This window comes from Ammodytes marinus (assembly GCF_949987685.1).
Source record: "Ammodytes marinus genome assembly, chromosome: 13".
In the NCBI taxonomy this organism is placed as follows: domain Eukaryota; kingdom Metazoa; phylum Chordata; class Actinopteri; order Uranoscopiformes; family Ammodytidae; genus Ammodytes; species Ammodytes marinus.
In genome coordinates, this window is record NC_137217.1 from 9856962 (window position 1) to 9882413 (window position 25452).

The window sequence follows — 25452 nt, forward strand, 5'->3', positions numbered from 1 at the left end:
TGTTTACCTCCACAAGATAAGTAATTAGTTTTCTAAATCAAAGACAGTTGTGTGAGACATATCACTCAGGAGATTGGTAGAGATTGCACGGAAAAAGATAAAGAAAGGAAGGAGGGGGTGGTGCTTTGAGTTCCTATTCTGATTATCACGGGAAAACAGGCAGTGAATTCAGCTACTTGATAGTCTGTACTGAAGTTGATATGTTTATGATATAACTGTAACACTTTACATTTTCAAACCCAAACATACTAGTTTTGCACTGCTGTTTTTAATTCACACGATTTATGTTAAAGATTAGAGCTTGGGCGTCAGTGTTGCATGCGATCAATCCTCAACATCTGGACAACCTCTCTCACCTCCTCTCTCTCTCTCTCTCTAACTATCTCTCTCTCTCTCACCTCCTCTCTCTCTCTCAACTCCTCTCTCTCTCTCTCTCTCTCTCTCTCTCTTTCCTCCTCCTTACTCTGCCTACCTCCCTCTGTCTTCAGCCTATCTCCACAGTCACACATGAAAGCCGGCCTGACTTATGCCTGTCAGAGGAACATCCTTCACCATGCGGACAAGAGAACAGAGGAGAGAGAGAGAGAGGGAGAGAGAGAGAGAGAGAGAGAGAGAGAGAGAGAGAGAGAGAGAGAGAGAGGGGAGGCTTTCAGAAAAGACACACACACACACAGACAGAATTCCACCCACCAGTTCCCACTGCATGGGCCAGAATGGGTCATTGAAGGTGAGGGACTGGTCACTCTTATTCTCCTCAGGCTGCCTGTCAGACCATGCAGACTTCCTCCACTGGGAACCTGAAAGCACACAGACCCATCATGTGTGTGTTGTGAGTGTAGATTTGTGTGAGTAGCTGTTTTTTTTTTCTTTTCTGGTTTTGAACTCTGACTTCAGGAAGTCCCTGATCTCCAACCAATGGTGAAAGGCCTCCTAGATTTCCACCTCTCTCTCCAGTGAGGTGGAATACTGCTGGAAGATTAGCATATTATTAGCATATTGTTAGCATCTTATTACTGCCGCACAGCTTGGCTCGCTGTCTGTCGATGTGCTATCAGCTCATCAAGGCCGGCACCTTTCCATTCACTACATTTAACACCCACTGCTCTTCTTTCTCTCTCTTCTGTTGATATGTTCACCCCTTAACTCTCTCACCCATTCTCTCTATCTCAATTCATAATACACTGTATGTGTTGCGAAATGTGATTAATATCACACCACTTGTGAATGGGAAGCTCCTTATAGTTTGACTATGAAAAAAACATTGCACACAAACACGTAGGAATATGTTTCAAGCATTAGTATTAATTAGGGGTGTAATGGTACGTGTATTGGTCCTGAACCATTTGATTCGCTGCGCAACTTTCTGTGGTTCAGTACACCCTCTGAACAAAAGTAATTACCAACACATTAGCCTACCACACTTTAATTAGGTCTAGGTCTTAGCATGTGTTGAACATAGATTCAAAAATTGGTCCCCAGACGTATTATCCATATACAGAGTGCTGTCAGTGTGGCTAAGAACACACATGAATAACCTTTTTTGTTTGGAGTTGTACAAAGCTAATTCACAAGCGTTGTTTGGGAGTGCAAGGGTTTACAGTAAAGTACAGTGACATTGGACAAAAAAGTATTGGACACCAACCATGTGCCAAAATAGAATGATTAAACTGGGGAAAGTCTCCGGAATCACAAGAGCCAATCAAATCAGACCCGAGGATCTTCTAGACTGTCTCTGTCCAAATGGGAAAAAATGAGTCACCATCTCTAAGGCTCACTAATTAACACGTCGCATACACATTAAACAAAGTGTTAATTGATTTATATGTTTAATATGAAGAATCATTACTGAAATGGTGACATGTTTAGTTTCCTTATTGACCATATGCCAACGTTTTAACGGCTCAGTTTTTTTTCCCAGTAAGAATGATTACAAATGACCCACAATTCAGTGTTTGCATTTTAGTTTTTATTTTCCTTGCTCTACGGAGATCCTACCAAACTGTGAATCTTAACGTTGCATTACAACCATAGAACTAATACTGGTCTTACTAATTATATTGTGTTTTTTAAAGTCCCACAAAGAGGCTCTTCCATCCTGCCAATAAACTGTTTGGCATAAAAAATGGTCAAATTGTGGATATTTAATACTGGCACACAATATGGAACATTGGCAGCTTCATCTAAAAATACTAGTCAATTAGACTTCAAAAGTTCATATCAGTCAAGAGAGAGAGAGAGAGCAGCACAGCAAGACGTGAGCACATTCTTGCACGAACACACCAATCGATTGATCACACACAGGATAACACATAACACACTAAAATATACATATGACTTGAAGGTCTACACTAGCACAATGTTCAAATTAAAACGGGTATAAAACTGCTGCTGCTGTTATACTGGTTTCATTTGAGGGGTTCTCTGGCATACAGTTTAAAATGGTGAGACAAAAAAACAAATATTCCATGCTTCTAAAACTGTACCTTAAAATGCTCCTCAGTCATTTATGTTACTTTTGAAAAGATGAACATAATGGTACTTCTGGACCTCTACAACGACAGGCAACGTTTAAACTCATACTGCCGACAGCAATGTGATCATCTGACAAAATTAGAATGACAGTTTAGCACATGACTAATTTTCCTTGATGACCATACTGTGTTAGTATTACTAAAGTTAAATGTAATTTCTTTAATAATTGATTATGGTTGTAATTAGTTAGTACATTGTCCTTTTACAAATGTATTCGGTTGTACTGCTGTAATTTATCAAAATAATTCAGTTAGAGGCAGTCAAAAATCAAACAGCAAACTACTCCTTATGCTTATACAACCATAAGAATAATTGTAATCAAAAAATGAGTTTAACCAAATGGTGTGTCATAGACGGAGACACAACAAATGAATAATCAGATGGACTGATTACTGATACTGATGAGTGTTGACATTATTTATCAAGGTACGCCATCTAGAATCATGTTGTACAATACCTGTTCCTTTTCCAATCTTAAGAAGTATACAGCATGATCAACATATTATATTTCCACGGCTAGGTTATGTCTGGTAAATACATGATATGAGGAAACCATAAGGTAATAGCAAGATCAAAGCAGGTACTGTAATACAGCAAATTTGTTTAAAAGCTCTTCTACATTACCCAGTATTTCTAAAACTAAAAAAACGAATTTGTTATTTCATATAACTGAAAATACTTTTTTGACATTTTCCTTCAGTATGATTTGATTGTTCTATCTATTTAGTGTGTAGCCCTGGCTATTAGAAAAATGAAAAAATTGTGTAAAGAGGTGTTGGGTTATGTTGACAAAAATCATGCTGACACAGTACAGATGAATCTCAGTTATTTAGCTTTAATTTTGATTGTTATTTATGTATAGTCATTCAGAATACATTTTTAATGATTTTAACCCTTTTTAGGGGCTTTAAACCCCTGTAGACTGGCAGTTGTTCAGTTGTTCTTTACATACCTAGCACTGTAAAAATGCAACACACGGAGAAAAAAAAGGTACTTTCTTCAAAACTTACTGTGAGCGATTCTGTGGTCCGGGTCTGGCACAGGAACCCGTTTGTCTCTGTAATGAGGGTGCTGCCTCTGCACCCAGTCAACCTGCAAATCACAACACACACACAGCAATGCATTACTTTGAGGGCAACACCAAATAATGTTGACTTTGCTTGATTTCTAAAATATCAGACATTTCACTTTTAGTTTGTTGAATAAAAAAAATTAAAATTAAAAAAATCGTATTTGTATTCACTTCACTTTGGTAAGTATACGTTTCCACACGTTGGCTTACCCAATAGATCCTATATGTACTAGCGCTCTATTCATCTTCAGCCATTTCTTAAGACTTGTTTTCAAAATGTACGCCTTCTGTCAAGAATTGTGGATTTACCAGAGTAAAAGGAAAAACCGTGAGAAGCATGGAACAAATGAAATATTTTGCTCTTCTATTTTTCCTTCCGTTTCATTTTACTTTGAAAGAGAGTGGGGGGGGGGGGGAATCAGTAGCACGGGGAGAGTTGAGTATCTTTATGGAGGACAGTAAAAGGTTTCCTCTTCATTAGTTCAAAGAGTACTGGCTGGCTCTCTCCTTTACAGGGCCCATTGTCCTGGGTTAAAAGCAAAGCAAAACACCCCCGGCCTCACCTACACCTCTGTCCTCCATGGCACACATGCGCACACACGCACGCACAACACAATTTCTTTCATAGGCCGCTGCTTGCTGCTTTGATCTGATAAGAGGCTGGCCCTTGTGAAGGTGGCCGCACTAAATCAAACAACAGATCACAGACGCATACAAGCACACACACACACACACACACACACACACACACACACACACACACACACACACACACACACACACACACCACTATTGTCCTCTCACACTTAAATCAGAGTGGAAGAGGTTGAAAATAAATACTATTGAGAGGTGGCTCCAGTCTTTTATGTCCTAAAAGCCTGCTTGCTTTATTCCCCCTTCATGTTCTTCAATTAGACTCAATTAACACAAGCTGGTCTACACTACCCGAGCAAGACAGATGTAGGATTAAGGCGGGGCTGTGAGAGCTAAGAACGCTACGTTACATGTGTGATATTAAATGCAGAAGAACTCAGTCAGGAAGTGGATGTCATACATGTACAGTTCTCACAATCTAATCAAATGAGCGTTTGTATTAGGTTTTTATCATTTTGATTTACCTGCTTTGAAGATGAGGTCATAGAAAAACACGAGCTCATTGAAATATGGGATAACATAATGCCTGATGAAGATGATTGTTTTTCTTTTATTGTTATACTGCACAAGACATTTAAGACATACCTTCACAGCAAAGTTCATATATGCTGTTTATACACTGTAGCACTACGCTATACATAGAATAGAGCAAAGACAAATGGTTCGAACTATTAGAAATAGCAAAGACTGTAGACAAACAAAAATAAAAAAAAATATTAAAAAAATAATAATAAAAACAATTATATTTATGTATTTTATACAAAATATAATCAAATCAAATCAGTTTTATTGGTATAGCTCAATATCACAAATAGACATTTTCCTCAGTCTTTACATTCCATACAATATGATACAGTATGATACAATATGATACAATATGACTATGTTTTTAGTTAACAACTAATGGATGCAACTTCCCAACATTACAGTAACAGGGTCAAATGGTTTGCAAAAGCGCTTTGTTTATACTGTGATCATGAAGATGCATACATATTCACAAATAAGAAGGTTGTGACTGTACTGTGCATTTGTGTGTGTGTGTGTTTACCCCAACTACCTTGTAAAACAGCCCCTCCTCTAGAGAAGCAGCATGAACACAATGATCAATACACATGATAGGGAGCTAATCGCTCTCTGTCAAACCAGGCCCTGCCAGCTACTAATGGCACACGCTCACTAGGGAGTGTCTGTGTGTGTGTGTGTGTGTGTGTGTGTGTGTGTGTGTGTGTGTGTGCATGTGTGGGCGTGGGCCTTAATGGCAGATTGAGACTCTTCAGGGAGTGATGCTCAAGGTTAGACTCGGGGGACAAGGGGCAATTGACCACACTGTCTGTGACACTGACCCCTTCACTGTCAGCACATTCATCATCCAGCTGTGACATACTGGCAGCACAACTACACACACACACACACACACACACACACACACACACAAAAACACAAAACAGATTAAACCCCACAGTACACACACACAATGTAAAAGAGGTCACATGTAAATGAAATCATCAGACGGGAAGGCACATTATACGAACAGAACTTGTCAATGGCTCCCTAACACATGTCGCAGTACAGGGTTAGCTGGTGCAACTTTAACATCAAATCAAAAAAGAAGCAGACATTCCTCACTTCAAAATAAGAGCCTCGCCTTATAGAAATACATTTACGGAGAGAACAAGGTTTTGAGATCAATAAAAAGGGCAAAGGCAGGACTATAAAAACGTATCCGGAAATTTTGTTTTTTAGCAGTAAAGAAGGAAAGAGCAGTGAAGCACTAGCATGACTGAACTGCTGACGTAGAACTGATAGAGGCAAAATATGGAGGAGAAAAGAAAGACAGTAGGATGTAGGGAGTAAAAGTGTATGTGCAAATACGTGTATGCAGACATCCCATAAAGATTATCCTGTATGTGAGTGTGCACAACTGCTCTATAGAACAGAAGTGAAGGATTGAGGAAGGTGGAGAATAGAATAGTGTGTGTGTGTGTGTGTGTGTGTGTGCGCGCGCGTGTGCGTGCGTGTACGCATGCATGCATGCGTGCGCGACTGTGTGTGTCATGTCTGTATGAATGAGTGGATGCGGTGGATGGCAGGCAGCTGCAGCAGTGCGATACGAGCCGAGCTGCACAGATATCAGCGCTGACATTTTGGGCTCGGCTACCCAGCCACGGCCCCCTGGGAAAGGGATGGCAGAGGCAGCGGCAGTGGCCACATGCGCCACCACACCCGACCCCTCCACCTGTCAATCACAACGCTACACTTCCTCAGGCTCTGTAGACCCTGGCCTGGCCTTAGGCAGAACCATTCATCTAGTGAAAACGCGCCACATGACCCAGCTACACCAGCACCCAGACCCTGACCACGCAACACTGATCCCAATCTGGACTCAAGGTTCACACATAGCTTTTTAAGAGTAAAATGTAAGCACTCTTCCAGCTCTTTCAAAATAAATGTTCAGCTTTTTCAAGAATCCGAAGTATGGGAAAAAAACGTCCTTAAGATTTCCCTATCTGTAAAATGGAAGGGTACTCATGAAAAGCATATTGACAGTCCCCTGTTAAAGCTATTGGAGAAAAACACATGGATTTTCCCTGAATGTATTAATATATAAGAGAGTAAGTACTACTAATAAAATAAAAAGAGGTGCCTCCTTGTACTGAGTCAAAGGGTTACGTGACGTGGAAGCTATCGAAGAAAAAATTATTATTTGCATATCAAAATAGTTGTTCAAAATAAATGACTAACACATTATCAATCGGAATGAGTGAGCTAAGTGAGCCACCTTTAGCTTTCAATGATATGACCAAGTTGGCATGAGGTTATTAAAAAAGTTAAAAATATGGAGAAAAATTTCACATTTGAAACCTTGAAAACCCAAAATTTGAACTCAAGCTTTTTCTAAACCTTCCAGACTCTGCACACACCCTGCTATGCACCTGCCTTTTTGTTCTATCTCTCAACTCTATCTGTCAGTCTGACCACAGAGAGAAAATACAAAGAACAGAGAGGGGTGTGTATTTATTACCCACGTCTACAAGACGATCAGTGAAACCAACGTAAGACACGTAAGAAACAAACAAAACAAAAAATATGTGCTATAGCTCCACAGTAGCGAGCAGCAAGGGAGAAGGAGGGAGGGAGGGAGAAAGTGCATAAATTGAAAGAGAGGAGAAAGATAAGAGGGAGATACACTCTGGCCCCTCCTCTGGCTTTTCTTTTCTGGGGCACCTCTTGGCCTCCCCCCTCCCCTCCCCTCCCCTCACACACACACACACACACACACACACCCGCGGGCCCTCTGGTGTGCTGCTCACTCCATTGTGTCAGCCTTCAGAAGTGCTCAGTTTGAGTGGCAGGCCGTCACAGATCAGTTCCCTGCTAAAGCGGCCCGGCAGGCCGGGGTGACGGGCCAGGAAGGGATCTAAGTGGGGTTTATCAGCGCTTCTTAACGCCTCTCCGGCTCCCTGACACAAAAGAGAGGGGGTATTAAACATCTAAAGCAAACCAAAAAGCGTGAAAGCTCCTTATAGGGCCGCGGGATTGCGGATGTGACTGGAGTATTTAAAAAGAAATACAGAAAAAAAATATAGAAAATAAAGTAAGAAAGAAAAAGGAAACGGACAGGAAAAAAAAGGCACACCAATGCTTCAGCAGTGAGAGACGATTCAAAGGTATTTTTCTGTTCTGTGTGGATAGAAGAGCAGGGGAGAGAGAGAGAGGGAGAGAGAGAGAGAGAGAGAGTCTGTGTGGATAGAAGAGCAGGGGAGAGAGAGAGAGAGAGAGAGGGAGAGAGAGAGAGAGAGAGAGAGTGTGTATCCATAGTTTCTAGCAAGCCAAATGTTTTGTTTGTTAGGCTGAATGGAACAGCCTCATATAAGAAGATTGAGGACACATTTCAAATAAAAAATTCTAAGTACCCAAAATCAGTCTGTTGTACAGTGAACTCGGAAATTTCCGACTTCACTACATATTGTAGTCTATGGATCTACTGGTACCTGGCAACGGTAACTTGCTAGAGCCTAACGTTTAGTTATTTGGATGAGAAAGGTTGTAGGCGTCCATACTTTCCCGAGCAGATGCGCTTTTATTAACACTGGGTTATTTATTTTATGGACAGGTAGGGGATCATGAAGAGATATTTAATGATGTTGACAAAAAAAGTGATTTTGACAACAAGCGTTCTACAGAATCGCTGACTCCACGTGTAAAACACAGTGATAAGATAGATATTTGTGTTCAGTTGATTTGGACCATGTCGGGGTGACTGTGGCTCAGGTGGTTAAGCGGGTTGGCCAACAATCCAAGGGTTGGCGGTTCGATCCCCGCCCGGCCACCTGTGTCATGGTCGTTGTGTCCTTGGGCAAGACACTTCACCCACCTTCACCGTGCCTTGTGTGAATGTGTATGACTGCTGTGTGTTTGAGGTGGTGGTCGGAGGGGCCGATGGCGCGGAATGGCAGCCTCGCTTCCGTCAGTCTGCCCCAGGGCAGCTGTGGCTACTATCGTAGTTTACCACCACCAGTATGACTGTGTGTGGATGAATGGAATCTGGAACCCTGTAAAGCGCTTTGAGTGCCTTGAAAAGCGCTATATAAATCCAATCCATTATTATTATTATTATGGGAAAGGATCAGAGGGCCGGGAGTGACAATGCACTTGGGGAAAGGTCTGACTTAATTACCTGCTGATGTTAGATACCTGGGAGACGCCAGCAACAGTGAATAGACCTTTTTCACAGCAGACATGTTCACATGTCATAGCAGGAAAAGCACCCGCTAACTAGCCAACTCTGTTCCATAAGGTGTCAGAGAAAATCACGGACCTTGCTCATTTGAATTAAATTAAGTTAAATATTATGTTAATGATCACACATTCTTTTTCTCTTTTTAGATGTCAAATAATAAAAGTCTACAGGTCTTCTCTTAGAATCTATCTAGACATATCACAGACGAAAAGCACAGGAGTAAATAATGAGATTGATGATGGCTGAATTCCATTCAAGTCCTGGTATTGTGCATGCAGGTTACACTTCAAAAAAGCACAGCATCATTATCTACTATCAGCAAACCTGTCTAGTGGAAGGGGGACACAGCATGGGTGATGCAGACGGCAGTCTTACGTCTGAATGCCCAGGCCAGAGAAACAATGGCACAATGGCCTCGGGTCAAACTTGCAACTGTGTGTACAGTACATACAGCACATGCAAGTTTTCACCACACACAAGAAAGGTCAGTGACCAAGGCTGCTTCATAAATCACTCTCTTGTTCACTTATTCACTGTGTAATCGGCACTCAAGGCTCACTCTAGCGAGGACTTAAGTGGGATTTCATACACCTTTGAGGCATTATAATATTGCATCATAACTGACAGGCTTGCTTGGCAGTCATTTCCTATGAAATGCAATGCAATTCAGTGAAGAATTGTTAGCAGAAAGTAGTTAATATGCCATGGACACCACTAATTTTTTTTAATTTTTTTCATAATTGATTAAAAAATCTCCATGTAACCATCAGTCTACTATACATCTGGCTATTGTTGATTCAGGGTGCTTTACTCAGCATTTTGCACCCTGCATTAACATCTCACACTGCACTGTTTTAATATCCGCTTACTGACTTACACTGCATATAAGATTGAGCCACTGATAAGTATAAGCCTCACACTGGTTGGTTTCAACGAGGCAATCACTCAAAAAATGATGGAGTCAAACCGGTCTCTCCTTACGTAACTTTGTTCAATTATTTAGTTGATATCATGACACGTCCACAACAGTTGTGCTTGCGTACTGCTGAGAGCCGTGTTGCTGCTGGAGTGGCAGTAACAATAGGGCACAGCAGCTTCCACACAGCTGCAGCTTAGACTAACAAGACACACGTTGAGACAAAGGGAAAGAGACATATAGTGGGTTTTCTGTATGTGTGTGTATTGAGTGTGCAGTACAACCAGCAAGGACCCAATGTGTGTGTGTGTGTGTGTGTGTGTGTGTGTGTGTGTGTGTGTGTGTGTGTGTGTGTGTGTGTGTAAGTGCGTGTGTGTGTGTGTGTGTGTAAGTGCGTGTGTGTGTGTGTGTGTGTGTAAGTGCGTGTGTGTGTGTGTGTAAGTGCATGTGTGTGTGTGTGTGTGTATATGTCAGGAGATGGCAGCAGGGGGTTAGTATCCGAGACATTTTGCAAAAGGTCAGGGTAGGGTTCAGTCAGAGACACGTCGCTGTGTTTGAGAGTGAAACAGCAAGAGGTAGGATAGTTAGGACAGTTAGGAGGGAGGTCCATGAGGGCAGGGGGAGCCTGAGGTAAACAAGGTATAGGCAGAGACAACAGAGAGAGAGAACTTAGATGTTATATTATGTCCTGTCACACTGCAGCCCTATGTGTGTGTGCATCAACTGTTTGGTGGTTGTGTGTGAGGAAATATTCCCCAAAGGCATCTCGGGGAGCTGTTTGGTAGCTGTGTAAATATGTTATGTATGCGTAGGTAGTGTGGCCATATCTGTGCATTGTCTATGAGCACTCACGTTTGTGTGAAGCTGGGTTGTTTTCCACAGCCTTGCTAATTATGTCATTAGCGGTACGGTTAACACAACAGCTGATTGCTGCTTTGCTGGCAGTATAGGCTATTACAGTACAGCTATCCCCACACCTGTTGATTCCATTCCTGTGGACTGCTTTAACTCAAACACTGTGAGCTACAGCAGAGTTATGAACATGAAACAGGTTTATAATTCATCTGTTATGGAACAAAGTTATATCAAGGAGGAGTTCTCTAAAAAGTTTCACTCTTAAAAAGTATTTTCTTTTTGAAGAAATAAAAATCAATTGCGATGCACAGGTCATTTTTATATTGTGCGTTCCACATTATTATTTGAACTCATTTGTGAAATACTAGTTTTAAAATTTCCTTTCTCACAGTATAGATCTTATATCATAATGTATCAGTAGTATATATTAACCCTTTTATTTGTTACTCTATCTGACATTATTTGTGTCCATGGGGTTTGCATTACATGACAGTAATACTTTATCAACCAATTTGTCCCTGTTACAATATACTTTGCTAGGCAGTTATTTCACCTATATTAATGACTGTGACTTTAGTTTTATTGGGGAATGTAACTGTATAACTGGAAAATAGGGAGAGAAATACTGTACATTTGTTTCTACTGTATTTAAGTTAGAATTCATAATATTTTTTCAGTGAGGAAAGACATAGGTTGACCTTTTCCTCAGTGATTTAGACATCCATTGTCTTCCGCTGTGTTTCAAAAAGGGATTTTGATGGCAGATTACATCCACAGATAGTTGTTATATGTGTAAGGTAAGGTAAGCACTTCACAATGACATCGAGGAAAGGTTTCTGACCTTTCATTGGGCCTTCAGAAGACGCAAACTGTCTTCAATGTGATAAGAAATATTACACACATTTAAACGTATTTAAAATTCTAAACTTCATAGGGAGAACCATAGAAAAATACTACACTCAATTTAGTTTGACTAATGATGCACCAGTGGCTCAGTCTTTCATTTTGAACAAATTACTTCAAAAAGTTCCACACTTAACACCTGCTATGTCATCCCAGGGATTGCTATTGTACCATTTCAATCACACCAGACCATACATTTATTTCAACCTTGCAGCTAAGTGAACCTCGCAGAGTGTATTAATTAGTGAGCTCTGTAATGTAACCCAGCTGCAATGCAATGCAAACTACAGTGTGTATATAGACAGAGGGCCTGGTCAGAGGTGGGCGGATTGAGTATAGCTCAGGCTTTGGCAGCCGGCCAGTTACTGTAGCTAACACACTCTAATTGTGTTTGGCAACACATAACCCCCATAAATACATCTCACATATACCTATTACATTATTGACTGTTTGTAGCCTAAATACATTGCTTTTAAAGAAGATTAGTCTGATGGGTGAAAGGACCAAAGGAGTTGTCTTCCCAAATGTAAAGGGTTTCCTGTCTGGTACAAGTTACTCATATTAGAAAAATGCTTCATGGCTAAACATGAGACACATAACACACAAAAACACTAGCACACAATGTATTGAGGGGTCATCAAACAGAGCCTGTTAAGGAGATGCAATGTCTAAGTATGCAATTGCTCATTATCCCAAAACATTATTTGTGCAATCCATTCAATTTAAGACTCATTACTAAATGTGGAAACATTTTTGGGGGTGCAAAATAAATGTTCCCCTAAAGTTACGAAAGTAGTGGAAAAGTAATTAAAGATACAGTGTAATGAAATCATGAACCATACACGGGAGTCACTGGAGATTGCACATAAAATTACTTCAATTAATCACACGCACAATGAGTCAGATGATAACTTGGAATCACAAAGTTTTGCATCCCCTTCCTCTCTCTCTTAAAGTGTAAGTCCGTGTCTTTGTCTCGCTTGTATGTTTTGGTGCATGCATGCGTGTCCTTTGCGTGTGTATGAATGTGGCGTTGCGGACAGGGCCAGAGCCACAGCTCCTCTGCTCCCTCCTCCCTCGGCCCGAGCTGTCATGGGATGTCTCCGTGGCTGACGGTTTCCCTGGCAACCAAAGCCCTGTGAGTAGGCTGCATTGTGCTGCATTGTGCTGCCCAGGGGGGTGATGCAGAACGGCTGCTTGAAGGTGGCAGGGGGGGGGGGGCACAAAGTGACACCGGGTGGAACAGCCACACAAGCTACCCAAGCAAGGTAAACAACTTCCAGCCATTACTCACCCCACGGCTCTGTTTCCTTTTTTTCACCCTATCCTTCTTCTCGCTAATCAACACTAGGCCCTGATTAAAACAGCAACACCAGCCAAATGAACTGCCATTTGCATATACATGCTGTGTAAAATCAGAACCGATGCCAGAGTGCGAATTCACCTTGACGCGGCCCCGTGTTAAATGTATCAAACAGTCACGTCTAAGTAGCTGAACGCTCTGATTTGCTGTAGTTACAAATCCATTTCCCGCTGTGTTACACAGACAGTGAGAGTGAGGCCAAAAAAAAAAAAGCCCGGAGTGGCTTCTTTTTGGGGAGAGCCTGCATCCACTCTCTTACATGTGGATGGGTCTTTTACATGGCCAGGTTTAAATAGGGGAACACGCTTAAAATATAGGCCTATACTTACCCCAGCTGAGGTCGCCAGTCCGTTCTCAAAGGTGACTCTGTCAGGGCGCCCCCTGCTGTCTCTCAGTGTGTACATTCCCTCCAGGCTGCCAACCTGCCAACATAGAAACATATTGTGGTCAAGATACTTTAAAAAAAGAGGGTTACAGAAAACACAATTTTGCTTGGCAGAGTGCCTTTTATTTAAGAATGCGATTCATTGCATCATTTTAGAGGAACCAATACAATGTAAAGTATAAGGTTCCAAACACATAACACATTCAGCCTTGATCACCCATATGACCAACACCCTATCAGCGCATCCCCCTCCGGCCAGCTGTCTAGTGTGGGGTTTTTCTTTGCCGGAGGTGGGCCGAAATCAAGCAGCACACAGTTTATCTAACCTTATCCTGGGCTTTTCATTTCCAAGCCTCATACACTCAGGTCGTATTGACCGCCTGGGAGAGTTAGAACTAACTAAGTGAAATTTACTCGGCAGCGGCGGTGATTGTGTGGAAGGGGCACAATGTGTGTGTGTGTGTGTGTGTGTGTGTGTGTGTGTGTGTGTGTGTGTGTGTGTGTGTGTGTGTGTGTGTGTGTGTGGCTTGCTGATTCTATCTTCCTTCACATTCATTCTCTCGATTCTCCTGTCCCTGAGGTGCATCAGGGCTGCAGACTGCCGAGTAAATTGTCCCAAATTGAGTTCCTTCTTTGCCGGCAGATACAGGGCCACATCCCGACCGTTTAGAGAAAGACAGAGAGAGAGAGAGAGAGAGAGAGAGAGAGAGAGAGAGAGAGAGAGAGAGAGAGAGAGAGAGAGAGAGAAACAATCACAGCACACATCACTCGCTTGAAAAAAAAAAAAAAAAAAGTCCCTCTAATTTCTCTCTTTGCCTTTCTTTTTCTGCCCACCCTCCCTGTCCTCTGCTGATTTCCCTGCTGTCTCCCCTTTTCTTCTCCCGACACATTATATTCCTCTGCTTCTCTCTCTTTATATATCACTCTCTGTGTGTCTTCCCTTGTCTTTGTCTGTGCTAAGATAGGTACACATCAGTCTCTCTTTGCTCAGCTTGGCTTTTTTTCCCCCCTTTCCTTTGATGATTCCCTGCCCTAGGTACCGACAGTATTTCTCTCTTCCTTGTAAGCCCTCTGAATCCTTTTTCTCCTCCCCGGTTTCCATCCCTCCTTTTTCTCCCTCTCTCATCCCACCATCCCCTCCATGCCTGTGTATACCCTGCCTGTGACATAGTAGAACCCATCAGCGCAGACCTCCTGGGTGGAGGAGTCTCGCTCTGACAATAATCACACAGTAAGTTCTAGAAGCTGAGCTGAGCTGAGCTGAACTGAACTCGACACAGGCTACTCTCCCCCCCCCCCTGATGCCGGCACACTCCATTTAACTCTGCAGGGGGGGTGTGGGGGGGGGGCTGCTGCAGACTGGCTGAGGCAGGGATGAAGCATGAGACAGGGAGGGAGATGCCACTGGGTTTGGGGGGGGGGGGTGGTTGGTGATGGAGCAGTGACTGGGAGACAGATATGGAAATGGATGGAGGAGGAAGGATGGCTGGAGCTGAAACCAGTGCTGCAGGGGATGTAGAGCGGGTAAAGGGTGTGGGGGCTTCTGTGTTTGGGCAGAAAGACAGTTCTTCTTTTCAAGAAGATGCTCAATTGCTCATGTCACCGTCTCTGCGTGGAATGATGCAGAGCCACCACACTACTTCTTCCATGCTCTCTGATAAATCCCCTTCTATCTCTTCCCTTAGCTTTGGGGCTGTTTATCTTTTTAGACTGGCAGCATGGATCACAGATGTTTCCAAAGGTTCAAGCCGTTATAAAGAACAAGATCCTCGTTGCTGAAGTACCAGCTCTACGGGTACTGAGACTAACCTTGAACTTTGATCGCACAAGGAAGAAACAAGAGAATACTAGAACTACTGCATGGCGGTTACCTTGCTGGACAGTGAAAGTACAGCGGTGGTAGGCGATGCTTTAAAGAAGTTACAGCTCCTAAAAAGGTACACTATAGCAACTGCAATCTCACACTGTGCAAGGTCCCAGTAACCTTACCTTCCAAAATGAAATCAATCCACCCACTACTGCAAGTGTACAATAAGTTTGTGCTAAAGTAGACACAAATGCCTCAATTGAGGTCACAGTGACCTTGACCTATGACCTCCAAAAGGTCATTCAGATCATCACTTGGACATTTTTTCAAACTTAACCTGGACCGTCGTAAGGTCATACGTACAGACAGATGTACGGAGGGACAGATGTACAAGAGGACAACCCAAAGACACAATGCCTCAGGCCGCTGGCTATCGCTGGCACAGAGAGGAATATAAACCTTTTCCCCTTTGGAATCAATGAAGAGACACTTTGATATTTATCAATTTCTAGGCCTCAATTTTAGCACTTAGGTTTTAGCGCTCATCGGAATTTGCTGCAGGCCTTTCCACTAACAGGAATAAGCCCTAAAAAGCCAAAAATTTTAAAAGGACATGATTGAAGATGATGGCAGGACGGGAATCGGACTTTGGACAGATGGCTGTACTGAAGACTGGTGATGCACTAATACACCCTTTAACAATATCAACTGTGATAGCTCAATTCCCTCAGCATCCCCTCTGGAGACGCAATGAGACATTGAGGTGAACCTGTACATTTTTATACCAGACACAAGATGGAACGGACATATGTAAAAATAAGAAATAAAAAGATGGAAAAGGAAGATTCATTGAATGGTTGGTTCTCCCAGAATTAAGATAATTTCGATATGTCTGAAACGTAAGAGGTATCTAGCAATGCAACATTGAATTGTTCAAATTCAGACAATCTGGTTTTGGGATTTCTGCCTCCCAGTAAATACAACTGAGATGAATGGGGTTTTATTTGCAGTGGCCATAGCATTGGAACAAATACATTTGAACTGGACAGCATTAAGTCCCCTCCAGAAAGTCAGAGAAGCATGTTAGAAGTACACCCTGTGGCGCTCTCCATGGTGCTGATCCGCTGGTTGTGAGTGGGCATGGTGCTATGCTGGCTCATCTCTCTCTTCTTCTACACACCTGTGGAAAGGTTGACACCAGCGGGGAGCTCCGGCCAGTAATTGACCATGTCTAAACCACTGACTTGTTTTCATAAATGGACAGATTTCTATATCTGTACATTCTTGTTCTTCTGACAGTAGTTTGAACGAAAATGTACGAACCCCACGATTAAGGTTCAGATGTATAAAGAAATGGAGAGTATTTTTCTCTCAGTCAGTCTCTGCCCATGTGTCTCGTGTTACAAAAAAGCAGAGCAGCCTGTCAAGCTAATGGTGGGTAATGGATGAATTAGAGTTAAAAACACAATGTGGGGTCTCAGAGGATCAGGATGTGTTGCTGTCTCACATTTGGCAGTGGCAGTCAGTTGGGTGTTTTCTATAAAGACACAGGTACGTTTCAAGTTCCAGGATCAGTTTCAGGCCAATGTATAATACTAGTCTAAGCCCCTTTGACGGCTGTAGAGCTTTTGTTTAGCCAAGCAAATAAATATGTTTAAGTAATACTAAATGGACTGCATTTCTAGTATATAGCACTTTCTCCAACGCTCACATTACTCATTTGTAGACACACACATGGACCCTATTGCACTGATGGCAGTAAGCAATCAAGCAAGGCACTGGCCGGACCAACCCTAACCCTTAGGGCGTGGTGTGAGCGTAATCAATGGGCATGGCAGCAGAAATTTAGAGTCAGATATCTCAAAACCTGCACATATAAAATCCAAATTAGTTGGCCAGAAATCACTCAAGTCATGAAAGCATTCATAGGCCCATAAACACAGAGAAACACTTCCTGCTAAATGTGTCACTTTGACAACTTGGCATTATTGACACTGGACACACATGCACACACAGTGGAAGCTACAGCTGTACATGGAAATTAGTGAGCAATTTCAATTCGAACCAAAACAAACATGGACACACGCGCACACATGCACGTGCCCTGCCAAAGCAGGTTCACAGCAAAACAATATGAGGCCAATCAGGGGACCATTGGTATGGCTCTCCCTCTGCTAATGAAGGCACTTTGAAAAGGTAATCTAATTCACCAGCAGCAATTAAGGCTGGGAGCGCCTTGTCACTATCAATTATCCGCTCCTTCACTCATGTTCTCCAGTGTGGACGCTCAGCCCGCCTGACAATACACCACTGTCGGACAAATCAACCCCATCAGACAGACAGTCACTGAGAACACTAATCATGGGAGTGTACACACACACACACACACACACATACACACACATGCACACACACACACACAAACAAATATATACTGTATGTGTTAAATCATTGCACAAGGAAGTAAGTAAGCTTGACATGAATTGGGATGTCTAATAGTCTTAAACCATCCATAAACTGTATAACAAACAACCCATGGTACTGTGATGATGGCTGCTTTCTTGAGGAACTTCGTACCACGTCTAATCACTCACATGTTGTTTAATATTGGTTAAGATGACGATTGAAGGATACAGAAACTACTTGAAAGTCTCAGGCACGATGTGGGAGATTGATTCTGTGAAACTGGTAGATAGTGGAGACACAGCACCCTGACCTATCGCCCCTCATCTGGGAATGAGCGAAACTCTGCAACTCAGCTAGACACCGAGACTTCAGACAGATTAATACGCTGACGGACAGGAATATTGAAAATGCTCTTCAGCGTCTCGATTGCTTAAGTGAATCTTTGCAAAAGAAGGACCTCAGTCCAAAGCATTGATGAAGAGGGGGATTAGTATGACGGCACTGATGCTTTAAGAGGAGTGATGCAAAGCCTTTTAAGGAGAACATCTTGAGCTTGACTATGTTGTTGTTGGAAATGAAAGTCCCTGGGTGGGTTGTGAAAGATGTTTATGATACATGGATATCAATGTTCTGTCATCTAAAGTATACGTTCAGCCGAAGAGTGTCATGTTCGAGTTTGTTTTCACAGGTATTCATACAGTATGCCATTATTACCAGCTTGACTGACTTGTATCTCCAAGGAATCCTTTGACTCGATTAAAATGACTTTTGCAAATAGCTACTTTTTGGAAAATGAAGGACTATAGAATTATTCATTTACAGAGAATTCTCCGATCAACCATGGACCATAGCTCCTCAGCAGAAGAATGGAGCAGCCACACAGGGAAAAAGATTGCTGAAAAAAACTCCCAAAATGCAAAGCAGTATATCGACACCACTGTTACTACAAGCAAAAACACACAAGTAAGAAATCAGTTAAACGTTGCACTTAAGCACACTGTTAACACTGCCGGCAAACCACCAACACACGTGCCTTTTAGGTATCAATCTCAGAGGAAACAACCTGGTTGGTCTTGTGTATTTGCAATCCAAAAATATTAAAGAAAGACAATGTACTAATTGCATTAACATAATGTAGCAGTCAAGTGCAATTAAGAGTATCCCAAAAAAATGACCTGCATGTGTAGGCAGAACACCACATGGGGGAGAACATAACAAACTACACACAGACTCCAGCAGCCAGTGCATTCAAACAACTGCTAATTATTAGCTATTTTTCTAAATTTAAAGAATGCCCACTAAAATATGTTCATCTTACTTTAGAAAGGGTACTTTATGTGCCAGAACCTGCTGTGAATTAATTAAAATAATATAAAATACATTTAAAAAGGGACACAGATATACAGTAGGGGAGAGTGGCCTAAGTTGTGCAACCTTTCACTCAAAGTGACTTTAAAGTAAGGCCTTGACAGTAAAGTCTCCAACTCAAATATGTACATATATTTCAGGGTGTTGTGCATCCCTGGCAATAAAAACTTTGGATCTGGAATAAACTGTTGAAGAAATATAGCTTTCGGAAAAAAAGTTGTCTTGATGCACAACTTGCCCCCAGTGTGGTGTAAGTTGTGCGGTTGGAGAGAATACCATGGGGTGAATTGTGCCATTGATATATATCTCATAAACTGTAATGCAAGACAAATCCATTAGACAATCACTTATTTAAGGTGTATTTAAAGTAAATAAAGTAAATAGTTGACAAAGATTGAAGGACAATTTTCTTAAACAAGGCCTAGCAGATCTAATGGTTTTACCTGCAAAGCTCACAATGACAAAGTCACCATCATCATCTTTCTGGCCATCTGAACTCTCATCAGTGGTGTCCTTAAGTGGAATTGAGATGTCACTCTCTTCTGAGCTACTGTAGACAATCACTTTCTTTTGGTGACCAGCGTATACAGCCATGCCACTGGCACAACTCTCAGAAATGTACTTTGCACTAGTTGCTCCGTGCTTGTGGAACCAACTGCCACCTGACAAATGTGATTCCCCTACATTTCTGCCTTTCAATCAAGGCTCAAAACCCTGGTGTTTCCTCCCCATTAACTATCTTACCTCTGCACTACTATCTGTGTTTATGTGGATGTATGGGCTTTACGTCTTTTATTTTGGTTATTGTTATTTTACCTTCATTGTTTACCTACTGAATGCACTATGTACAGCACTTTGGACAGTGCAAACTGTCATAAATGTGCTTTTATAAATACATTTTACTTACTTACTTACTTATAACTCACCCAGGCCCTTTGGCACAAATCACCCCAATCCCAGAAATTTGGATAATAAGCATGATGCAGCAATTTAGGGCTGACATCGTACTAACTGTATAGACTCAAAATGTAGCATACCAAAGCAATAAAATATGTGTCAAATGTTTTCAAACTTGTCTATAATTGTTCAGACCAGGGCTGTACAGTGCGACAGTTTTGATCGCATTTGCTACTGAAATTGATCACGTGCGATGATGAATACGAACCCATTAGCACTCGTGCGACAGCTTGCTAATGAGGAGAGGCTGTCTTTGAAACACAGAGGAGAGATGCACAACACTGCTTAGAGGGCTCTACATTAACACTGCGGGTAAATGAGTCTTAGGCAAGTAAGTTATTGAGTCCACCCTCCACTTTGGCTGGTGAAAGATGTGTGCTCGGGATCTGTGCTCGAGCAGCGATTCTAGGTATAAAAACTTCACCAACGGCAATTACCGGAAGGAGACGGCACATTACCGCAGTTAAGTTAGCGCGTGTACAAACAGAACATTTCCTGTGCGCCTTCACATTAAAAGCCTGTTATTAGCCAAACGTGAGTTGACTTTTATTTTGAAGCCGGTAAGAACAGGAAGTTAGCGCTTTTTTCTAGCTTGAAAGGCAACTCATTCAGCTGCAGAGAGCAGTCAACAGTAGCCTAGTCTATTTACAAAGTTTTAAATAAGCCACTGAAAAGCTACTCCCAACACATTCACAACAACCTATTTAATTTATCCTAAATTGTACCAATATTTATACTTATTTATTTAATAGGCTATGTTTAATGTTTTAAAGTTTGGTTTTAATTAACAGAAGGACATTATAATAATAATTCTGAATCAGCAAAAAATTGCAATTGGCAGGTTAGATTCTTTTTTCTAAATTGCAATCAGTGCACCCCTATTCATTCTTCTACAATTATTACTGCACACACTAGGATATCATATTAATTGTGAATCTCAAATGAGACCAGGATGACATGCTCAAAGGTAATTAGAGCAAAATGCAAGGGTTAAGGTTATGCAAGTTTTCAATCATAGCCTACTTTGTGTGCTACCAAATTTATTTTTGTGCTACTGAATTTTTTTGCTTGCTAGCACCAGTGCTACCACCTGAAAAAATAAGCGTACAGCCCTGGTTCAGACACAATAATCCAAAAACCTTGATCATGGAAATTTTACTTTGAAAGGCAAAACACAGTTTTTTAGCTTAAATGTGCTTATATCTTATTCCTTGTGTCTCCCTTCTTTACAGGATGAGTCAAATGGATGGCTCTTCTTAAATATGTGGTCACATTTCCAATTTCTTCCACGGTTTTCTAGAAACAAGGGGTGGCACAACTTCCAAAATGCACAACTTAAGCCACTCTCCCCTATACTATTGTAAGGAATAACTATGTCTTGGATCAGCTGCCGACCTGGCTACTGGCCTTGATAAGAGGCTCCCATGAGGAGTAAATATTGGACTTAAGAATTTTGGACCCCGACCAAAAATCACTTGCAATTACAATATGCAAGTTGGAAGTAGGAGCGATACAAAAAGAAAGAATAATATATTCATCAATACAAAACTGGATATGAATTATCCCACAGTGTCCTTTTATTTTTATTTTTTTAAGCAACATCTACCTAAAGTACATGATTGGAAACAAGTACAACAGCAGTGTAGCATTTATTTGGATACTCTGTTGCCTGAGACATCAGTAGAGCTGCAGTCTCACAGCCTCTGCACTGCTCTGAACATAGATACAGTATTCTGGTCCAAATGGTGAACATAACACAATATGCTCTTAGAGGACACCGGGACAGTTATCACCTCAAAGTGAAAGTATTACGAATAAAGACAGAAATCCAACGTTTAGCTGTGTTAATATCCTGATAAATCACTGACACTGCCTTGAACTGCTCTCCACTTCCAGGTCCAGAAGAACCCCTGCTGCTCCCTCTGCCACACTTGACGAACTTAAAGGACACTAAAAGCTCTCTAATTAAACTCTTTGGAAATTGCCTGATGCTTATTTTCCATTGAAAGAAAGTGACAAGATTTCAAGTCTTGATTTTTTTTTTGTATTATGGAGTCTGATGTGACAGATTTATTTTAACTGTAAGAGCTGCCAGCAACTGTTGATACTATGTTTTCCAGTAATGGATTACTAGTATATTTGATTATATTCAGTCAATGCATTAGTGATTTCACTAGATAACCGTTTGTTATTGAGTCCTACCCATAAGAAACCCGTGTGCTCCCTCGTCAGATGTCAAATGTGATATGCATACTGCACAGGAAGAGATTGAAGGGTCCAAGTGTCAAAATTCAAACCGCTTGAAAGAGGAAAAGCAGATTTGAAGCACTGCAAAACACACAAGCACAACAATAGCTTAAATTTAAGGTCCTCCTCTACACATGCAAATCTATCCATAACCTTGCCCCTCCATACCTAACAGACCTCATCCAAATTGCCACTCCTACCCGTGCACTCCGCTCCTCCTCCTCTGTTCACCTCACTGTCCCCTCTGCCCGTCTCAAGACGATGAGGAGCAGAGCCTTCAGCCGCTCTGCTCCCCTGCTTTGGAATGCACTACCCCTTGACATCCGCCAACACTGACTCCATATCCCGGTTTAAATCTAAACTCAAAACCCACCTTTTCAAATCTGCATACCCCCCCTGATCTTCCCTTCCTCATCACCACATCACCCATTGTCTATTTATTTGAAATAGTTTTTAATTATATGTGTGTACCTACCTTGCTTTTATACTGTATGTGTTTTATGTAAAATGTACGGGGACCTTGAGAGTCTTGAAAGGCGCCTCCAAATAAAATGTATTATTATTATTATTATTATTATTATTATTATTATTATTATTATTATTATTATTATTATTATTATTATTATTATTATTATTATTATTATTATTATTATTACTATTACAAGACCTGCATGTATTGTGTTCTACTTGTTCCATCTTTTGTTCCTTAAAATCTGTTTCCTTTCCTTTTTTTTTTTTTTTTAATGTTTTTTGCCCTTTTTATTTGCTGTTAAGTTTTTTCTTTTTTTTTGTTGCTAAAAGAGCAACTCTTGACATGCTATGAAGCATCGTGATGATTCATGATAATTGTTGGTAGCTCCTTTTAGCTTTTAGTCATTTTAGTTGGAGGCGAAGCTGCCCTCCTCTGCACTTCCGCTAAGCAGGTTCAAGTGCAGGCAGCTATTCAAAGTTAAATCTTGCTCATTTTCTAAAGTGAAGTTTGAGGCCAACACAACATCAATAACCATCACACAATCGCAGAGAAATAGCACATGACTAATGAATGACTTTCATCCTCATTTGCTATTCAACCTCAAAGTCTATACTATATCTATACTAAATCTATACTCCATCTGGAACAATGATGTGTAGTGCAATGTTACAGTTATAATGTTCCTAGAGCTGAAATGTTAAGTAAATGGACAGAAGAAATATCCAATGATGGATGTGGCTTTTCAATGTGTTATATTACTGTGAATTGGATTTTGGAATGTTGTACAAAATAAGATTTTTTTCATCTGTAAAATTTGTAAAATAATATGTTCAGGGCACACCTGGAAATAATCATTTCTAAGTTGTTAGGGTTGAGTACTCATAAACAATCAAAAAAGAAGCGATGGCACGTAAAAGAAGTAATCAGCACTATTTCTAGTTAAGAAATCCTAGAAATAAAAGTATTTTTACAACAGGACACATTTCCTTGAGTTGTATCTACTCATCATAATCTCTTCCAAGTAACTTCACTTGCATTCAGTGTTCCCCTTTCTCTAATATGTCTGTTTTTTAAGTTTCCAGCAGGTCAATGCTTCCTAAGCAGCATTGTCATATTGGCAAACACTCCCATCAGATCTAAATGAAAATGTCAGATTGAAGTCAAATTGTTATTTTAAGCAAAGAGGGTCTTTTTCACAGCGTCAAATCATGGCTAGACTAAAGGTTTCATAGAACTCTAAAATGCTTTGCATAAAGTGGATCAGTTGTATCCAAAGCACGATCAGGCAGACCAAAAGTGACCACTCCATCAGAAGATTAATACATGATCAAACTTAGCTCCCAGAGAGATCAAAAAATAAACTTCATCGCAGATAGAGAATTTGTTAAATAGAGAACTCAAGACTCCAATCAGCAGAAGCACAGTTAAAAGAGGGCAGTCTTGTTATGGTTTCAGAGGATGAGTAGCCATTTCTAAAACCCATTCTCTGGAAGGCAGGGATACAAGGCCAACTGCTTGGGGTGGGCCAAGAACTTCAAGCGATTTACAGGGGCTGACTGGGACAAAATGGGTCCTATTTTGCTGGCCTATTCCCAACATGGTGGTGGGAATACTTTAGGCCAGCATTTGCCTGGTACTACTCCTAATGACTCCAAACACACCTCAAAAGGGGGATGGTGGAGACCAAAACAAAACTAAAAGGAGGATGTTAAATATTCGGACAAAAACACAACGCTTGATGTGATGGCAGTTGTGCAGAGTTGGACCGAAGCATCCACAGGAGGATGCATGCCCCGCTGCAGCTGACGGCCTCAAACAGAAAGAGAGAGATGGAGGGAGGGAGAGAGGGAGGGATGGAGGGGAGAAAGCATGAAGGGAAAACAAAAACAAACACAGACATCAAGAGTCATTGGAGCAGTGTGTGAGAGCCACGTGAGGCGGCCCACCCTATGGAGGAAACAGCAGCTGGTGTGTATACTAACAGGCCTACAGGGGCTGTGGTCTCACTAGCCCCAAATATGGAGAGATCGGAGGAGGGCTGGGTGGTGCTGCTAGGGGCTAAACACTGGTGAGCAGTTAAGCCTTGTTGGTTACAGTATTGGCAAGAAATGCGGGAGATGGGGCCGGGGGGGTGAAGGGGTTCTAACAGTCAAATGCAAATGATGAATGCAGGCACTGATGGGATTTGTAGAGACACATGCAATTAGTTTAGTACTGAGTGTTGACTTATTTAGTTTATATTACACATATTCCAGTGTATTACAGTTTGGACCTTGTTATTGTTCATTTTGGCCAACATTTCCACAGGTAAAAAACAAAACAATGCACTCACCAAGTCGATTTCTAAAATGTGGGAGTGTGGCAGGAAACATGACTAGTCAGATGATGATTGGTTTAAAAATGCACACGCTAGTATTACCTTCTGCCAGCTATTCAAACAATTCAAAAAATGATGCACAAAGAGATGTACAATTTTCATAATTAATGAAATATGTATTAAAACATTTACAAAAACACTTATCAATTAAAAAGATTAATTGATTTATGTTATTACTAGAATCTCAGTTAATTATATATGCAGGCTGTACTAAATGAGAAGTAAGTGATATGTTGTTGTTAATATGTGTTAAATCACTCTATATTCATACAGCAATCACTTAAACAGTATGCACAGTTCACAACACAGGTCTCCCAGTCATTCAGCTTTGCAGTAATTGCCAGATACATTTTTTTGTTTTTATCCAATCAGGAGACGGAGCACTAAAAAGAGGCGG

The 25452-nt window shown here is 41.2% G+C and overlaps 1 protein-coding gene across 1 annotated transcript in view; it reads right to left on the minus strand.

The window, feature by feature from the left end:
* LOC307259117 (proprotein convertase subtilisin/kexin type 4-like) overlaps positions 1-25452 on the minus strand; it is a gene marked incomplete at both ends in the record, with an annotated part of 161734 nt that overhangs the window by 129740 nt on the left and 6542 nt on the right. Inside the window, 3 exons of the mRNA XM_080038851.1 lie at positions 691-797; positions 3543-3624; positions 13366-13458. Of these exons, the coding sequence (XP_079894977.1) occupies positions 691-797; positions 3543-3624; positions 13366-13458 (282 nt within the window). The remainder of the gene's footprint in view (positions 1-690; positions 798-3542; positions 3625-13365; positions 13459-25452) is intronic.